The 19,985-nt window shown below is 39.7% G+C and overlaps 1 protein-coding gene across 6 annotated transcripts in view; it reads right to left on the bottom strand.

The window, feature by feature from the left end:
- Positions 1–19,985, bottom strand: part of TENM2 (teneurin transmembrane protein 2) — a 681,089-nt gene that overhangs the window by 90,523 nt on the left and 570,581 nt on the right. For all 6 annotated transcript variants that reach the window (XM_061456391.1, XM_061456390.1, XM_061456392.1 and 3 more), the window contains 2 exons: positions 17,929–18,030; positions 14,028–14,060 (listed from right to left, as the gene is read on the bottom strand). In XM_061456391.1, coding sequence (XP_061312375.1) covers positions 14,028–14,060; positions 17,929–18,030 — 135 coding nt within the window. The remainder of the gene's footprint in view (positions 1–14,027; positions 14,061–17,928; positions 18,031–19,985) is intronic.

Here is a 19,985-nt window from a genome sequence, read left to right as displayed (position 1 = left end):
ATACAACATGATGAACTAGTAGCAGCTCAAATGCCATGTGACTAACTATTCCTTCTGTCTAAACGCATTACATCATGGAGACTATCCTGCACTGCTTTTCACTGCCTAGATATGTTGACTGCTGCTACTGTCGGTCATATAGTTGAGCCATAAAGGGATCAAACCTTCAAGTATGAAGACCTGGTGGCACAAACAATTCCTTTGTCCCTATTCTCCATTTCACTGCAATTAGAAGTCTTGCTTGGGCTGAAATTGATACATTTTCCCAAAGCACTGTAAGAAAGGTAATCACTTCAGTCCCACTCTCTTTACGTGCCATGGTGTAGACGACCTGGAGGTGAGTGATCGGAAGGCAGCTTCTCCTGGAGACCTGCAGCAGTCATGAGTGGCAAGTTTCTTGATGCCACCTTCCATGCCCTGACACACTGTAGAGACACTGTCCCTTTATCTGGGTCTCATCTCGATACAAAATTATCTCTCTCTAGAATAAGGCACCTCCCAGCTTCTGTATGTGGTGGTCAAGCTTGCAGTCCCTTTGTTCAAAGGGTCCCATGGAAGGAAGTAATGTTCTTAGATGCAAATTCTCTACATGCTTCCAAACCGTTGCAGAGACTCAATGTTATCCTTTTTAATGGTTGCTCAGTGTGGATTCTCCGAGTGCACCGGGACAAGCCAGCATATGACTTGCTTTTGCCTATAAACTTCCTCACCATACTGTCATAAAGCTGCATAGAAAGAGAAGGTCCCAAGAAAGCTAACTGAATCAGTAGACTGTAGACTGTTTCTTCAAACAACATTTGTTCAAGTAGCTATAAAGACAAAAAGCTAGAGTTCACTCACAAGCTGGATACAAATGAGAAATAGCTTTTTTTGCTTTGTTGCTTTACAGGTCAATATGGCACTCAACTCCTGAAAGAACCCCTGTTCTGCAAACCTCTCCTCTGGAGTTAAAACTCAGACAAAAGCAGTAACTCTATTTGAACATCACAGCCCCCTGAAAGAGGGACTGAGCAGAAATAAATCCATTATTAAAATAAATATAAAACCAAAAGCAAAAAAGCCCAAGCAACTTTGACACGACCAGCCTAGACCTAGCTAGATAATACAGTGCCAACCACCTGCTGTAAGATAGCTGCTCTCCTTGCCTTGCCCCTAAGTCTCATTAAGCAGTCAGCAATTGTGGTCCAGCTAACAGATATGTATGTTTGTTATCTGGAACTTGTCTATAGGATAGCCATTCTTAGCTCCCACTTTTGATCTGCATTTGCTGGGTTCAGTTTCTGGAACACCAGAGACTGGCACAGCAGAAGGATTTACTAGATGGTGCTGGCTCTTGGGCTAAACAGCTCCCACAGTAGTTTTTTTCAGTGTTCCTTTACTCTGCTACAGTGCTTTAGGAATTTAAGTAAAGCTGGAAGCCATGTTCATTCCTCTCTTCATGCTTCTCCCAGGTCAGAGGTCTTGCTATGGTTCATAAATCTGTTCAGTCCTTGTGAAGCTTGTATGTAGGTTGAACAGTAATCTGCTGCCTTCAGTAGTCTGCCACTGCAGTATGCATTGCCAATATATGACACCAGAACTGACTTTGGACAAATGAAAGAACCTGTCATTTAACCTCTGGGATGAAATGAACGCAGTAAATGTTAACACACTTGCAACCTAAAGCCACAAAGTTTAATCTACAATCCTCTACCGGGGTTATTCTACAAGCTACATAACAGCAATACCACTTTTAGAATAAGAAAAATGACAGAGGTTCTCAGTCAGATTTTGGTATTTCCAAGACTATCACTAGGACTGCAGAAGAAACATAGAAGCAAGAACGCAAGCAAGTGTAGCTTAAAAGAAGCTGGCAAGCTACTGCTGTAATAAATTGTTCTTCATTAATCTTTCTGCTATGGGTTTATAGGCTGTCTTCAGTGAGTAACAGAATCAAGCTGCTCTTCCATAGAAAACAGAGCAGCTCATCTAAAAGAGGTCTGCTATGCTTATTCATCAGACCTTATTGCTGCAGGGTGAGACACAAACCAGCCCACTCTAATTTTGTATCCAGGTGGTTTCAGTTAATGTGCAAACAACTGAGTCATCTGGGGTTCCTGACTGCTTATTTTCCCTGTGTTAAGCAGATGGCCCCTACTCCAGGACAGAACTGACTGTTAAAAGTCTGTAGAAGGAATGAAGAAAGATCGCTTGAAGTAATGGAACAATCAAGCTCCATCTCATTTCTGTGGGTAGAGAGGTTGCACAAAGACAACCGTGTATCACACACCAGCACTGCCAAAAAGTGGATAGATGTCTTCAGGAGTAGTTATGGCAACACTAAAGCAAGTTAAGAACAAGTGTGTATCTCCTGGGTGAAGTCTGAATAAGCAAAAACCCTAAATGTGGTTTTGGTGATGTGATTCTGCCCTTACTGATACTTGAACAAAACAGACAATGTTCTTAACACAGGTCTCAGCTGACCAGTGAATACTACAGACCTTTAAGACCTGTAGGCTGCACACATGTAGGAGCATGAATTAAGTGGGAAAGATCACCCAAACATCCCTCTAAAAGTTGTCTGTCTGTCTTTGGATAGTTATTTCAGAGTAACGTTAATATTCCCTGATGCATGAGAAAAGGTGATTTGATAACAGCCTGTTACACATGGACTAGGAGGGGAAATGGTAAGGGATAATGCCCAAATGGTCTGGCATCAAAAGCCACCATTTGCCCAGTGATGCTCGACACATAGGTATCCCAGCTGCAGTCTGTGTACACACTCCTTTCACCCACCCTTACGGTTTTCACACGTACATACTCACCAGAGGTGTTCTTCTAGAGCATGGCAAGAAACCAGTAAAGGATATCTGAGGAGTCAAACTCTTGGAGGCGGTTGCAGAACTTGGTTTAGTTACACAGCTGCTTGGTTGAGAGACCTTCCCCTGCTACTTGAAGTTCCAAACAGGATTTGAAGACAGACTTCAGGCTTGGTTCCTCTTGCTGTAGAGCAAACATTACCCTGGTGCAGAGAGAGTCCTGCACTACTAGGATCTAGGCTGTCGGTTCTCTACTGCAAACTTTTTTCAGTTCCTCTTCATAAAATAGACAAACTGGTATACTTCTCTTGAAAGTTATTTGAGTTTCTGGGCACAAAAATATGCAGATTTGAAAGGTTTCTGAACTTGCATCTGCAATGCCTGCCTGTCCTGGACCAGGTCACAATGCTTATATTGCTCTTATTTTGCAAGCAGCTCAATTTTACCTCCAAATGTAAATTTTCAAATGGGGCATAAGAAGGTTAGCTTCCTTTGTGCTATCTACAGGCTTATTCAGAGCCCACACAGACTGTCAGGAGTCACCCCATATCAAGGCAAAACTTTACAACATCTGTACCACAGAATATTGTGGTGAGATGCTCATGGCAGGTTGGTGAGGGGAGTCACTGAACTGAATGGACAAAATTGCTTCAAGCCTGCTGGGGTACTGTTTGAGTAAGGACCAGAATGGCTGTGTCCATAATGCTTGTAAACCCTCATCTTTCTTATAAACCAGATTCTTCTTACCGCAAGTTAGTGTGCATAAAAGATGACTTTGTCTGCCTATTCACAATGTAAACAGTAAAGAAAATTAGGACTGAGTGTTGAAGTGCAGGTTTAAGGCTCTACTAACAGAGCATTTAGACACCATCTAAAGTGGTCAAGCAGGTAATCCTGGTTGCCCTTTAAGTATTGTTAACTGTTCCATCAATCAATTTTAACAAGATCATTGGAAAAGTTAAAACCCATGGAAGAACATTCCCTGACTAAACACGTAATTAGACAAATTTGGGGAATCTACAAAGTCTACTATAACAAGAGACATCATCTACAGCAGGGAGTCCTAACATAAGTTATGTCTAGAATCAAAGACTTTACTGGAGAAGCATCAAAGATGGGTACAAGTTTTACTTTTCCTCACTATCTGCTGCATGCCACCACCAGGGCTGAAATCCTGGAATGGAACGGAATGGAATCTGGGTCTGAGCCATTACAGCTTTATTTCTGTAATATCACCTCTGTACAAACACAAATATTCAGAAAAAACAAAACCATTAAAACGTTCTGAAAAGACACTATTTATACTCCCATGTAAGATATGTTCAATGCTTGTGGATCTGTACAGAACTTTGTCAGATCTAAGAGAAACAAAGACAATTTTTATCTGTAGATGGTCCTGTTTAGGAGGAAGAAGTGAGTTTCGGTCTTGAAGCTTTTGCTTAAGAACACAGATTAAAAGGAATGTGCCTGGCAGCACACACACCTACACAACTGCATAAGTATCACTGTTCTGTATGTGAGGTCACATGCTTGTATGTCTAATTGGTCTATTGCAACTACTACGATCCAGTAGCAGAGAATATGCACTGATAATATCATGCATAGCACTTGTTGAGGTTTATACAAAGTTTCCTTGGAGTCACACAAAACCTTAGTTCTGCTTCCAAACACATGGACACATTTTGAGTCTTTTCATCAAGAATGATTTCCAAATTTTTTGAATCTGGTTTTGCCCAAACAATTCTTCCCTAACCTCATTATTGCAAGTCAGCCCTAGTGTGGGGGATGTCACCAAACAGACTAAATGTTTTTCAAGTCTTTAATACAACCATATTAACACTTAACAGTTGTGTCTCACAAATTCTCTGGACCTACAGATTGGGCAGTTTTGACAAACTCTCTGGAGAGAGTTGCACAAATTCCCAGTTATATTAAAAAAAAATGAAAACAACACTATCATCAAGTTGTTGTTTCACTGACACCACAAATTGTACTGAAGACAGATGTAGGTCAAACTTCTTACCAATGAACCTTAGTAGTTACCAGTGAACCTTCTGGGTGCAGTTCCTCTAGGGGATCATTAATTCAGACTCTGTAGTAGCCCACACTTGGACTTCCTTTTAGCAGAGATTAAGTTGCTACTGCTGAGAGATTATGCTTGATTTTGCCAGTATATAAAGATGATGGAATACTGTTTATGACAGTCTATCCTGAAACCAATAAATGCATTCCAGGTCAGCTCCAAACTGGAATAGAGACACAGGAATGATCCAAACCCAATGTCACCTACAATTGCCTTCTTCCAAATACCTAAAAAAATATAAGTAGGTTCACACTGTTCTGGCGTTTTTCTGTTTGGTCTTTATCTCGGTGATGCATATGTAATGTTTAGCCTACAAATAGTAATTTCTCTTTAATGGAGAAATTAGATGAAGATGTAAGCAAGTGAAGACATATTTTACTGATGCTAGTGCTGAATCCTACTATAGTAGTATACCAAAGCCCTGGCTGACTAGACTGCCTGCTCTTCAGAGACCACTAACTTTGGCCAGGCTGAAATCTCCTTATGAACAGAAGGATCTAGAACATCTGTTAGGTTGCTCTAAGAGCTTGTGCTCTTCCAAGTCACCTTGCAGAAGTTCACCCCGAAGCAGAAGAATGAACAGCTATGAGTAACTGTCACTGACATATGCTTTGTCACCCCATGAAACTGTTTACTTTGACTACGCAAATAATTTGACTTATTTACCAGTAGTGTTACTTTACTCTTGTAGGCATCAGGCCAGTATTTAGACATGTACAGCCTTTCACAGCAGTCACGCCCTGCAATCCTTCCTTCAGTAGCCCACACGTGCTCCTTACCAGGCTCCCTTGTCTAGCTCTGTCGAACTGCATATTAGTAAGCAAGAAAGAGATTCACAGAAGAATTTCCAGAAGGACAAAAAACCCATCAGGTGTGTCAAATCTCTGACATTCAGAAACCATTTGGGGAAAGCAGCACACGCTGACTTAAGCACTAAAGTATGGATGCTTTAATTAATCCAGGGTGAATTTAATTGCTTTAGTTAAGTGGAAATCGGGTTAAAAATGATGCAGAGCATGCTGGGGTGTGTTAAAAACATGACATATGAGTTGGATGAATCGATAAATTAAAAGCGCACAGATGTTTTAATTAAACCCAGGAAAGTTAACGAAGATCACTAGAGACTTTTAAGCCTATGATTAATTCAATTCATTTACAATACCTGTAGAGATATGGGGATGTCTCCATTTGGGGTGTTACTGAAGTTCTCAATCGATAAGTACTTAAGCAGTTCTCCAAAAATAACAGCAAGATTTCTCATAGAAGTGAGTGCACAGCATTAATTGCACACTGAATATTTACATTCTTCTGAAGAGTCAGCAAACTTTTGCTTTGGCCAAAATTTATCAAAAGGATCATAGTTTTTCTCATTGCCCCCAGTGTAACCTTATCTGTCAAAAAGACACTTGCTATTTCCTCCTCTACCATTCTGCAAAGGATCTATTTCTATTAGATAACTGCTTTGCTTATGGCTGTTACCAAAAAATCTATGTAAGAAATATGAATATGTCTTCCCACACAATCTATCTAGCAGCAATTTACAGAACCACAGCAAATTCTTAAAATGATCTCCTTGGGGTTGGTCACTTGTACAAGAAAATTTCGCTTCACAAATAGACCGTTATTTTCAATAACAATAATAATGCAGTCTGCAAGAATAGGGAAAATAAAAATTAAGCAAATGTCAAGACATATTAGAACTGATTTAGTGGTGGACTGAAAGGGCTGAAGCTCTATTATTGCCAGTGTGAAGATGAGTTCAGACAATCTAGCTAACCATCAACAACGATCTGAATATTGGTTCTCTAAACACATTGGAGTCCTCAGGGGAAGAGGAAGAAGCCACTGTACTGTCTTGCCGGAAGACCCACAGCTGAACATAAAGAAAGTGGTATAAACCAAACTACATTTTGGAGACAGAGAGGAAAGTGGACATCTGAGCTCAGCTAGACACTTGAAAAAACAGCTAGCAGTGCCAGGCTTCAAACATCTTGAGGACTTTTTCTTACTGGTACATTCAGGACTTGACACTCCATCAGCCCTTTTGCTCCCTCTCTACTATTATAGAAGGTCTGCAACTTTCACTACCTACATTAAAGGAAAGATTGTAGCTCTCCAAACAGTACACTAAGATAATTTGAAATATGGTAGTGTGATTTGCAGGCAATCTGGTTAGGGCCCTCCCTATTGACTACATTGTGAAAGAGCAGCACAGTTCAATTTCTTTTTCATGGGCATCAGTGCATTCAAGGAGATGGAAGTTACCTTGCACCAGTTCTGGTTCACCATAGGAGAATGTGACTGATCAGTTTGCCGTCTAACTTGCGCCTTTGAAAATGAAGACATAAAAAATCAAAAAAAGGGTGGGGGGAATTCTTTTCAACTCTGCATGATACATGGGACTGAAGGGAAATTGTGAAATCCCTGTTTTAGATATAAGCAGTAAGGTTGATACAATTACAAGAACATGCAGAGAAATAAATTTTACTTTCTACCAACAGATGGAAATAAACAGATGTTGAAATCCACTACTGTCATAGACGAGGCTATAGATCTTCATTTGTATGCCTTGATAACTTCATCACTAGAAAAACTGAGGAGAAAGGGAAAACTAGGCTATTTCACAGGTTTCAATAGCTGTCTTGGAGGAAAAAGCCAGTGAGGAATCAAAGAGCTGATGCTTCAAGCTCACAAAAATCAGCAGTAAGGACAAACACCAAATACCAGAATTATCCTTCCAAACATGTGTTGTGATTCACAACATAGAAGCATTAAAAGCATGAAGTTATTTATGCATCCAGAAAAAGAAATGAAAAAATGAAATATGTTTTTGGTAAGATTTTATACTATTCCCAGTGAATGGTATAAAAAAACTATTACTTCTCTGGTAATGGTTTAGTTCTGGCTAAATAACAATGCAGTAGATGTAGAACTGCACTCACAAGCTACAGTATTCAGGGTATTTAGAACTCAGACTACTTAGGTTTCATTTTAGTTACTACTATTTGCTGTATTAAATTTACCAGAAAAGATTTAAATTATAACATGATGAATTGCACAGTTCCACGTTGGCTGCAGATGTTTAAACATTTTTCTACATTTGAATTAGAAATATTTTTTGTTTGTATGAGAAGGCAGCTAACTGAATTTAATCTTACCCAAATAGGGTCTAAGTGTAGGAAAAGATCTAAATTACAGGTTCAAATCTAGATATAATGTAGATATGAAAAAAGTCATGCATGCGGAAATCTGAAGCAGTGATTCAAGGCTGTTTCTATTATTTAGGGATGGCAAATGTCTAAGGATCTCTAACAGCTGTATTTCTATTACGTGATTTACAATACTACTTAATCATAGCTGTTTCAATGAATCACCACAAGGACTCCAAGATGATCCCAAAACAACTGCAAAGACAATCTCTTAGAACTTAATGAAATAAAGAAATACCAGTACAAATCCATGGAGACAGTGCAAACTAAACACAAAATGTAGATTGCAACACAATTAAATGAGCTAACCAATTAAACACAAAAACAAATTACAAAGCACACATCACAGTGAGCACAATTCAGCTCAGCAGACTACAGTCAGAGCAGGGAGATTCTTAGCCACCAATGGAAGTATTATAAGATTGAAAGAAAGATTTTTGGCTTGCCAGAAACTAAGCAGCTCAATGGTTTGTGTCCTGCATGTATTTGCATGCATGTCCACCTCCTTGCTGCACTGGGAACCTTTTGAAATATGCTATTTATTGAAAACCTATTGAAACAGAAAACATTTGTGCAAATAGATGTGCTGTTGCTGCACATGTATAAGAAGGGAAGAAAGATAAAGTGAAATAACATAATAGAGCAGGCTTTGAAAGTAACTTGAGAGATTAAATGAATGCACCCAGCTTTTAATAAGTATGAAAATATTACTATAATTCGATTGAAGAAATATCTATTAATAAGATTTTACTGTGTTTTCACATGCTTTCCAACTTGGACATAAGCAACACAAACTTCCTTATTATACTAAGCCAATATATATTGGTTGCAACCTGTAGGCCTTGGCTACAGTTCTACCTGTGCCTCTGTCTTTGGTTTCTGACCAACAAATTTCTACAAGTTGGGTAATGAATGATCAGCTAAAGATGCACCAGGGTACACTGAAATCAGGGACTTCTTTTCACCTATCATGTTTTGACCAGCAGTAGCATTAGTAATTTTTTCTCAGCTATTTCCTTCCTCCATCATTACTGAATTCACAGAATCATAGAATAGTTAGAGTTGGAGAGGACCTTAAGATCATCCAGTTCCAACCCCCCTGCCATGGGCAGGAACACCTCACACTAAACCATCTCACCCAAGGCTCTGTCCAACCTGGCCTTGAACACTGCCAGGGATGGAGAATTCATAACTTTGTTGGGCAACCCATTCCAGTGCCTCAGCACCCCTACAGTAAAGAATTTCCTCCTTATATCCAATCTAAACTTCCCCTGTTTAAATTTTAACCCATTACCCCTTGTCCTACCACTACAGTCCCTAATGAAGAGTCCCTCCCCAGCATCCCTATAGGCCCCCTTCAGATACTGGAAGGCTGCTATGAGGTCTCCACGCAGCCTTCTCTTCTCCAGGCTGAACAGCCCCAACTTTCTCAGCCTGTCTTCATACAGGAGGTGCTCCAGTCCCTGATCATCCTCGTGGCCTCCTCTGGACTTGTTCCAACAGCTCCATGTCCTTTTTATGTTGAGGACACCAGAACTGCACACAATGCTCCAGGTGAGGTCTCACAAGAGCAGAGTAGAGGGGCAGGATCACCTCCTTCGACCTGCTGGTCACGCTCCTTTGGATGCAGCCCAGGATACGGTTGGTTTCTGGGCTGCGAGCGCACACTGAAGCCGGCTCATGTTCATTTTCTCATCAACCAACACCCCCAAGTCCTTCTCCTTGGGCTGCTCTGAATCTCTTCTCTGCCCAACCTGTAGCTGTGCCTGGGATTGCTCCCACCCAGGTGCAGGACCTTGCACTTGGCATGGTTAAACTCCATGAGGTTGGCATCAGCCCACCTCACAAGCGTGTCGAGGTCCCTCTGGATGGCATTCCTTCCCTCCAGGGTATCAACCGAACCACACAGCTCGGTGTCATCGGCAAACTTGCTGAGGGCGCACTCAATCCCACTGTCCATGTCAGTGACGAAGATGTTAAACAAGACCGGTCCCAACACTGATCCCTGAGGGACACCACTTGTTACTGGTCTCCAGACGGACTTTGAGCCATTGACCACAACTCTTTGTGTGCGGCCATCCAGCCAGTTCTTTATCCACCGAGTGGTCCATCCATCAAATTGATGTCGCTCCAATTTAGAGACAAGGATGTCATGTGGGACAGTGTCGAATGCTTTGCACAAGTCCAGGTAGATGCCATCAACTGCTCTACCCCTGTCCATCAGTTCCATACCCCCATCATAGAAGGCCACAAACTTGGGCAGGATTCCTTGGCATTCCCCATTTTTTTTCTTAATACTTCTAGCTTTTAGCTTTCTCCTACAGAAATAAGTCTACCTTCTCAGCAGAAACACTACCCTGAAAGCTCTTTGAGAAAAGGAGTCATACATAATGTTAAGTTCGTACACTGCAACGTGAATTTAGAAACACATGAAAGGGCAATGCAATCCAGTAGCACAAATGTGGCTGTGTGTTTGCTGGTGTTTTAATATAGAAAACTCATGAAGTTGCTGTGGTAGATACATCTAGTATATTTAACAACATATAATAAATATCTTTAAAAAATTCTAAAACATTTTTGCTGCCTTGTAAGGGCACAACTGTAACAAAGGAAAAGAGGGAAATGCTTCTAAACAACACGAGCAATCCCTACTTGCAGTGATTCAGGACAAGCTTTCTGTAGATAAATTCTTTATAACCCTGAATTCAATTCTGGAATCAACAGAAGCTATACAAGCATTAACAACAATGAGAAGATCATATTTAGCTTGCTGAAATCCGTATTTTTAAAGCCTGTTTTTTTCAAGTATTCACAATGTTAATAGTAGCTCCTTGGTCTTTATTTCAACTTTATAAATATTCCCTTACAAAGAATGCAGAGGATATGAAGCACCCGCGCAGCCAGGCTAGAGAGTGTTCTGAGTACTTTTATGCTACCAGCCTGTTACTAATAGCACGCACCTTGCTAACATCTGCTAAACACGTTTCATCTACAATGTACGTGTTTTTAAAGAGCAACGAAATGTTGGGTGCTGAACGACTTATTGTAACAGAAATTTAACAAGGTGTCTGCTGCAGAATTCTGGAGTCCAGACTCTTCAGTCCCCTGTTTTTATCTCTAATCTCCCACAGTTCATGGGATTGATGAGGAAAGCTGCAGACTAGAAATGATGGTTCCTGTATCCTGTTCCCTGTCGCACTCCTGACTGTGCGCTTGGAGACCCTTTTGGAGCCATCACCACTAACAATCAGAAAGAATTCAGCCTGTGACCCTCTCAGTTCTTGGCTCCTGTTTAAATTGCCAATTAGAGTGGTGGATTTTGTGTTGGCTTTACTTGTCTACCTGACACTGGATCAAAGCTATTATCTCATTTCATGCAGGCAAGCTAGCAGCTGATGGACAACAGTGACTGTCAATCATTGTCAAAACAGGTTACATGTCCATTTATTTATCCTGCAATTATTTTAGGCACACTTGATAGTGCAAAACCTTATTCAGAGTGTACTGCAGTTCCATAAAACTAAGCAAACTGAGGGCAGACAGGCAAACACTGCCCCGTACACAGAACTCAGTGGAAGGCAAGTGAGAACATGATCGGTTTGCCAGAAATGAGAAATGTCTGCTAATACAATATGAGGCTGGGAAAAGAAGAAGAAAATTTGTAACAATGGCATGTTGAGGTACTAAGTCTGAGAGGTGGGGACTGATGGAGAGGAACACTGCCAAAGACAGCCCTGTCTGTTCATGTAGCAAGATGACACTTCTACCCACTGTGAGAGAAGATTTGAGTGACAAGCCAGGGCTGTGCTGCTGCTGCAGCGCATCCATAAGTTGGCACACATACACACATAAACACACCAACCCCAAAACCAAACCCACCCAGAAAGACATACTAAGAGAGAAGCTGAACATGCTGAATTTTGTCAACTGCAAGGAAGTATGTAGCTATGTGTGGGTGACAAGTCATGAATGCAGCATTTCCAAAGAAAAGCACACTTTTAAAATCCTTTTTTGTTTTTGAGTACAGTGTGATGAGACATGCTATGATTATGAACACATGAAGTGCTTGCCGATGAAGTTGTTATTTCTCTTATTTCTGTTTTCCCCCTACCCCACTACTTCTCAGCCCTCCCCTGCATTCTTGCTCTGTCACAATGGTCAATACCATTATTCTACCTATCATTAAGGTTCAAAATCAGGATGTTATTTTTGACTCATCTGTTTCCTCACCTCACATTCAGGCTTTGACAAAGTCTTACAGACTTCTTCTTCATTGCATGTCACAATTATTACTCTAGCTTTCAGGAAATCAAACCTACATTAGATCAGCACCTTTTTCTCCAGCATTGATAAATTCAGCCTTCTTCAATTTTGTCTGTGTGCAACAGTGCTGCAAAAATCATGTTGTTAATCTGTTAATCCATCCATCAAATGGGGCTCTTCTTTCTCAGTCCTGTTTCAGGTCCTTTCCTCTTGTCACATGGAACATGAGCTTCATGCTGTAACTTCATTTACAGAACAGCTTTACCCCAGACTGCTCACTGCTAGAATTATGACTTCAGCCTCTCTGTGATTTACAATGATTTTGAAAGTCAAATTGGAAAAGTGCTTTTTAGAAGAGCACTTTTGTATGCTCTGTCTCCTCTGGAGGCCCCATTTGCCCTCCATCACCCACATGATGTTATCTATCTGCCCCATTATCCCTCTTCAAAACCGCCTTTAATCACAGTGTTCCCCAAAACTGACAACATTCACACTGCTAGTGTGCTTATGACACATTTTTTCCCTTTTATCTCTACAACTGTCAGCTGGCTCCCATTCATTCCCCTTCAGCTTGTATTGACATGGTAAATTCCTGGAGGTAGGCGCTGGCTTTACTTACTTGTTTTGCTTGTGAAGCACTAAGCACGACAGATTAGCTTTAACAAGTACTATTACTCATGACAATCTCTATAATACCATAAAGATGGCATTTTTCCTGTACTATTGTTCCTTTTGTCTGCCAAACCAATCTGCTTGGGGTACTTTAATCCAACATACTTCACTTGTCTCATCTATAATCAGTTATTGCACAAATTTGTAGTGAGTCACCTGAATAGTACAAGACACATTCACCAGTTTGACTGTGTCACAGAAGACCCTAAGTACTGCCTCACCACGGGTCCCATCGCTCCTGTCAGGCTACAAACATGTGCAGGACAGGCAAAGGAGAAAGGCTATTCAGTATCAGCTCTCACCTTTCCCTTCAAACACCAGTGAGCTTCAGTCTGCTTGCACTATTTTCAGTTCTTAAAATTTCCAGCCAAGTTATAAAGGCAAATATTGTCTTCCTTAGTAACAGACAGAGGAAATATTATCTCCTATACATTACCACCATATGTTGGACACCGTTCATTCACATGGACCATACACTCTACAGCAATGAACTGAATACTGAGTCATTTGGCAAGATGCACTCCAAAATTCATATTTTCCCCATTGGAATCACTCCCAGAACATCTTATGCCACTGGGAGCATTCTGGACATGGCACTAAGAGAATAGTTTCAAACAGAATATTCAATGGGCTAAAAACCATTATTTTATGCACCACTGCCCAAGCAATAAGGCTCTGAATAACCTCTGAGCAAGAAGAGTCCCAAACAACTGAAATTTGAATAACAACTGAGAAAAAGCAAGAGTTGCTACTTCTAGCAATTATACCTTACTTACCTAATAATTGTCAGCTTTTTACAGTTTTATGCAGAGATTAACAGCACACACATAACAAAGGAAATGGCAGTGGTAGGAACTCTTATTGTGCTGCGGGCAATCATCAGAAACAGCAAATCCATTAGAATAAATTCAAAAATATATAGACTACACTTTACAGCTTAGTAACTATGTCAAACTAAATAGATGTTGCAAAAGAAAGAAAAAGAAATTTGAAAAAACCTACCCTTCTTTTTATACTTATTAAAGTGGCGCCGTCCTTTGCCAGTAAGCCAAAAACAAACAGAATGAAAATAAAAGAATGAAAAACCCACACAAGGAGAACAGGAAAAGAAACTGCGAATAACATAAATCTGAATAATTAAGAGCTTTAAAAATCAGATTAAAAAGTCAACTGATCAAACATGGCACAAATTTCTGGTTTAAAAAACCCCAAAACCTTCAATCCATTTAGATTCAAATATTAAACATGTTTCTTATTACCTTGCATAATCAACAGAAAGTTATCTGTTAAATGGCAAGTTCGTGGCATCTGACTTGACTCAACTTTTTTCCTTCTGTTACAAATGAGATACCACCTCTTAACAGGCTCTGCTCATCATGTCAATGCAGAAATCCCATGTGATGGTGCATTGCTTCACCTTTTCCGATTAGCTAAATATTCTCATGATGCAAATCCCAGTATTTTAAAATGTGAAATTGAAGGAGGCTCTGAGCACATTTGCAAATCAGTGTCAGACAGTATCTTTGTTAAAGGAGTGGAAGAGTTGCATGCCTTTCAAATACATTATGAGATAGGATGAAATTGTAGCCAACTCTGAGTCACTTCTAGGAATCCAACTCATTGTAACACTGAACCCTACAGATGGGGAAAAGCAGGACATGACAAAGGATGCCTGCTTGCAGATTTACCACAGAACTTGGCAGCTGAAAGACCAAACTATTATTAGACATTAACAGTGGGAACGCTAAGAAGGACATCTTGATATACTTGGGTGGTTATGCCATAGAGGTTGCAGGAAAATAGAGATGAATATAAAAAAGGAACAACACACCAAAATAACATAATCATAGCTGCATGTCTGATTCTTTAGTCGATCCTTGGCCATAGCATCTCTTCTTATCAGTAACTCCTACAGATAATCGTGGACAGGAGGTTACTCATGGTGCAGTTCAATTTACAGCAAATCTTCCACTGGCTTTAACTGTACACTTTTTCTTTATCAGGATACATCTCCACCCACTGCATTATCTTTGGATTATCAGACTTTCTTTTTCTTTATGTGCCATGTTTTATCCACATGAGATTAAAATGTACGATTACCTCTGTGTGTGCACGATGGAATTCTTAATTAGGTTAAACTCCAAATGATTTCACAGGCAATCTTGCCTGAGCAAGGATGGAATAAATCTGTTGATATTGGCTACCTGAGAATAAGCTATTTCCACAGATAAGGGTGAGAAATAAACCCTCCCAGTATTCTGCAAGAGTGTTTGAGAGGGTGAAATTTCTTTCACTTCAATCAGGGTATGAAAACTTATTTCAGCCTGTGGATTGGTCCAAAAGTTCATCTCTAGTAATTTTCATGGTATTTTCCTGGAACTAATGGATCAGAAGTCAAATCTGAGCTGTCTTTTATAGATTTCCTTCATTTTTATCTTTTAGAACTACATGAATGGAGTGGAATAGCAGGGGGAGTACCTGCACACTGTATGCAATAAGCTTGCAGGGAACTTTTTGCAAGATTCATTGCTCCTGATGCCCTCAAGAGCAGCCCTGTAACAGGAGACTCACTGCTATAAAAGATCATGCTTCATACCTATCAAACCTGGGTTTCACCCTATGTGAAGCTCTTGTACTGCTGTGTTACTGCATGAATCAAGTTCTAAAAGCTGTCTGAGGAACTAGGGCACATTTTCTCCACATTAGTCTATTTAAGTCTTGCCTCAAATTATTTTATAGTGGAGAACTGAGACAGTGAAAGATGTGTTGTTAGGGAAATAATAATTAAAAAAAGTCAGATGGAAAGACTTGTGACAGCTTAAATATAACCGTAACATTATGGTAAATGTATATTAAACATGTGTCCATACATAGAGCATTCCGGAAAATATTTAATTCTCTCTCTCATTTTACTGTGTTTTGCTATGCAGCCAATTCCAGTTCTGATTTCTGTCTTCTGAAACTGCTCTCACATATAACCTGCATTCAAATAAGTAGAAAAATCTGTGGACATTAGAAGAGGCCTGACAGTTCTGTGAAATGGGTGAGGCATACAGCCCTGGCACCCAGCTCAGCAGTACCCTTCTGGGTATGTCTCATAGTGTAAGGATGTGTTCCTGTGCAAGCACGTAGCTGCACAAGAGTTCTGTCAACACAGCTTTTTCGTCAGTTTATGTAGCTTTTCAAGCTTCTTTGTTCTTTAGAAATACCATGATGTCTGACAAGAAAACAGTAAAAGAGTTGAAAGAAGCTTCCAAGACACCATTTCTGCTTTTGAGGAGAAAGAGACAACACAGAAAGGACAAGGCAGGAAGCAGAGGGAAAGTACTGAGGGGCAGGAGAAGCCTGGCAGATACAGTCTGACAAGTACCCTACAAAAAAGCTACTTATCTGACACAGCCTGAACAAGTACTTTCTAGCATTAACATAGAATACAGTGTTACATAGGGGTTCAGTACACAGTGCAGGGCTGATCCACACCTCAAAATGCAAATGGCTTGATTTAATGGCCATGGATGTGTGAAGGGTGGCAGTGAAGCACACAGTCACTGCATGCATACTTTCACAGGTTAACACCACAGAAATGCATATAGCTGTCACTGTGTATTTATAGCACACATTATCATACCATTTACTTTGTAATATACAAATATCTCGTCTATAGATTTGCCAAAGTGCTTTAATTTCTCAGGTAATCAAACAACATGCAAGCTAGTTGAAGCCTTCTTTAAAATGAGTAGGGCTAGTACTGAAATAACATCATTAGCTTTCCAAGGCCCTTGGGGTTTTTTCTTCTATTTATATATATACATATATATTGATACTGGGGCACCTTCAAGAGCCAAACATGGAGACACAAAATGGAAATTACTCCCTCCAGTACTACTATAACAGCTATTGAAGGAGTATTCTGTAGACACACATGGGTATGCTGGATGCCACCCTGCTACACCAGTGAAAGAGGTGGGGCACAACAAATTGTCCTCAGGATTGGGTCAGGAATCTAAGAAGAAATGAGCACATTGCTAAGACCCTTCGAGGCCTGTCAAAAACCTTTCAAAGAGCAGGCTTTCCAAACCCTTTGAACACTAACAACCCTATCCCTGTGGAAAATAATTATAAGCTTATGCTACTGATAGTATGCCTAAATCTTACACTAAGAAGGAAGTAAATTGTAAAATGTTCTGACTGCTCAGAAACAGCAGGGAATACAAGTAGTCATTGAATTTAGACAACATATGTGCTACTAGCTGTATAAACTAAAGAAGTCCTCCTTTATGAATCTTTTCCCTGTGACTGCTATCCCAAACTCTCAGAAAAACTTAGTAAATACATACAGCCAATCCATAGATGGCTTTTAGATTTCTGTTTAATCCTTTATAATTATGCGTCTCCTAGGTTTACTTGCTAAAATCTACAATCAACATTTAAGAAAAAGTCTATTTTAAGACTTTATCGGGTCCTACTTCTTTTCCTAAAAAATGTGATCTTCCTTTGGTCAAAGAGTAATTGTATATGCAAGAAAGACGCTATGTATTGGAAGTAAGGCTCAGCCAAGCCAGAAAATACATTACATGCTACCAATGAAGATAATCAAGTCTTCTGTTGCAGAACAGTTAAGGATTATCTGAAAGCATTGATAATTCATCCAGTTTAGCAGAAAATAAATCTTTTCTGCCATTTCTGTCTACTACCTTTGACACAAAAAGATCTGTAGCTGTGGAACCTCAGTGGCAATGTAGCAATACTACCACTGAATCATATTTAACTAAGAGATCTAAGGAAAAAAATGCATATTGATCTATTTGAATCTAGCTTGGACCCATGCTAACTAGCAGCCACTGAAGATCCATACATCACAGACACACACTGTGGTTATTTGTAAACACAGGGACAATGATACCTTTAGCACAATCTGCTCCATGAAATCCTGGAAAGCAGTGACAGACACCTGATACACACTCGCCATTCCCATGACAGTGACGTGGGCAGTCTTGCACTGAATCTGAAATACAAGCATCACAGGCACATTAGCTGGTTCCCATTTAGGCTACAGATTCTTCACTTGATTTTTCTTTAGTTTATTTTGTCTTCAATACTTAGGAGAAGAACTGTAACAATATTAACACCACAAAGTTCAGATGCGGCAGAAAGGTATTAAGTTTTATGGCAGCATGAGTAAGCGCAGAGGTCTAATGATACACTAGTCATATATGAAGTCGAAGTAGTCTAATAATGCTCAAGTCCTCTGTTCCAACAGGTAGACAAGATTGGCTCTTAAAACCTTTACAGCTATGTCTGAATTCATGTTATCTAGCAAACATAATGCTTCATCAGGAAAATCGACAATCTCCCTTTTGCAACTAGACTTGGAACTTGCGCAACCACTCTTCCATGTGAAACTGATTATCCCAAGGAGTATATCTCTTCCCTTCCTTCTACAGACATTTAAAGCCTCATTAATTAAGCTGACAGAAATATATACTGAACATGACAAACAGGAGCTCTTTTGCTCCAGAAAATATTCTTTATCCTTAAAAAAATGAATAAAAAAGGTGCAAGTTGCCATCCAACAGGATGAAGAAAAGGTCTGTAAAAACATCAGACAAGGTTTAACACCAGAGTTGAAGTGAGTGACTGAAGTGTTGATGACTTCAATAATCTGAGAAATCAGCATACCAGCTGTACCAAAATACTTCTTCTCCACAATTTCTGTTGTTATTTGGATAGTACACACACTACTTCACATCACAGAAACCTAGAAATAAAATTCCAATTTTCAAATTAATTTTTAAAATCCCTTTCATTTGAAAGCTGTTGGGTTTCAATGCAGCTTATTTTCAACACTGAATTATTGGAACAAAACTCTAACTAGAATGGTGTTATTCTTCACTCTTACTCCCTGTTGTTGTGGGACCTGTGGTCCCAAACTAAATGGCTCTGTCAGTTCCAGACACTAAACAAATGGCAGCTGCACAACACAGAAAATGAATTTTGGATTTGGAACTAACAGAACCACACAAAGTATTTTTCTGTCAAATTAAACTGAAAAGAGGAGAAAGATTCAAGCACAGTTTTAATTCTAGTTTCACAGTTGCAGGACACTAAGTAAAACCACTGCAAAGTAAATGTTCAGAGAAGTCATTTACTTGGCCACTTGAAACAATTTATGTAAACAATGGAAAAAAACCCTGAAATGTAATGCTCAAAGATATCAACTTGTCTCATCAAGACGCTTGTCTATAGATTATTTTCATTATTTTGCTTCATGGCACAGAAAAGCATTTTCTGTGTATTCAAAATAATGGTAAATTTAGTATTCCCTGGGTGTTAACACCATTTCTGTTATTCTTTCTCCTCTTCCACATCAGAGAAACTTGCAGGTGTCTCAGATCCTTTGATAATGAAATGTCTGATACTAGGTGTGCGCAGGAGAACCTCTGAACTGGATAAACCACTATACTTTTCTCTACATTTCAGCCCAATTACTATTATTGCACTATCAAGTAGTCTACCTGACTATTAGACCTTTGATGCTCTCAAAAGCTGTAGCCTAGGCCAGGCAACTCTTTTAAGGACAGCTTATCATATGTGAAGGTTTTCTAAGCACAATAGGTGTGTAACAGGATACAAGCACAAATGTTCTTGTTGGTTTTGAAGAAGCAGACAAAGTCTTGTATAGGCAAATATGCAGATATATATATATCCACATGCATAGCACCTACTAGCTCTTACATAACCAGATGTAAGCTATGGAAGAATGTTTTCACCTCAACTGAGGTTAACAGAAAAAATTAGATTCATGCTTAATGACAGAGTATTGGCTGTCCTCCAGTACCCTTTGGGTCTTAAGCCAACAAACTGAATTTTATACTAATGTAAAAGAAAAAAATATAAGCTTCGTATCGTTACTCAGGTAAGACTGCAAAAGACCTCCAACCTTTTCCCACCAAGCTTAAA

Source organism: Pezoporus flaviventris, unplaced genomic scaffold, assembly GCF_033815535.1.
Source record: "Pezoporus flaviventris isolate CSIRO_AGI_PZ_B2104156 unplaced genomic scaffold, CSIRO_AGI_Pfla_v1 ptg000023l, whole genome shotgun sequence".
Lineage (NCBI taxonomy): Eukaryota > Metazoa > Chordata > Aves > Psittaciformes > Psittacidae > Pezoporus > Pezoporus flaviventris.
Note: the sequence above shows the minus strand (reverse complement) of the source record. Positions and strands in the feature narration are given on the sequence as shown.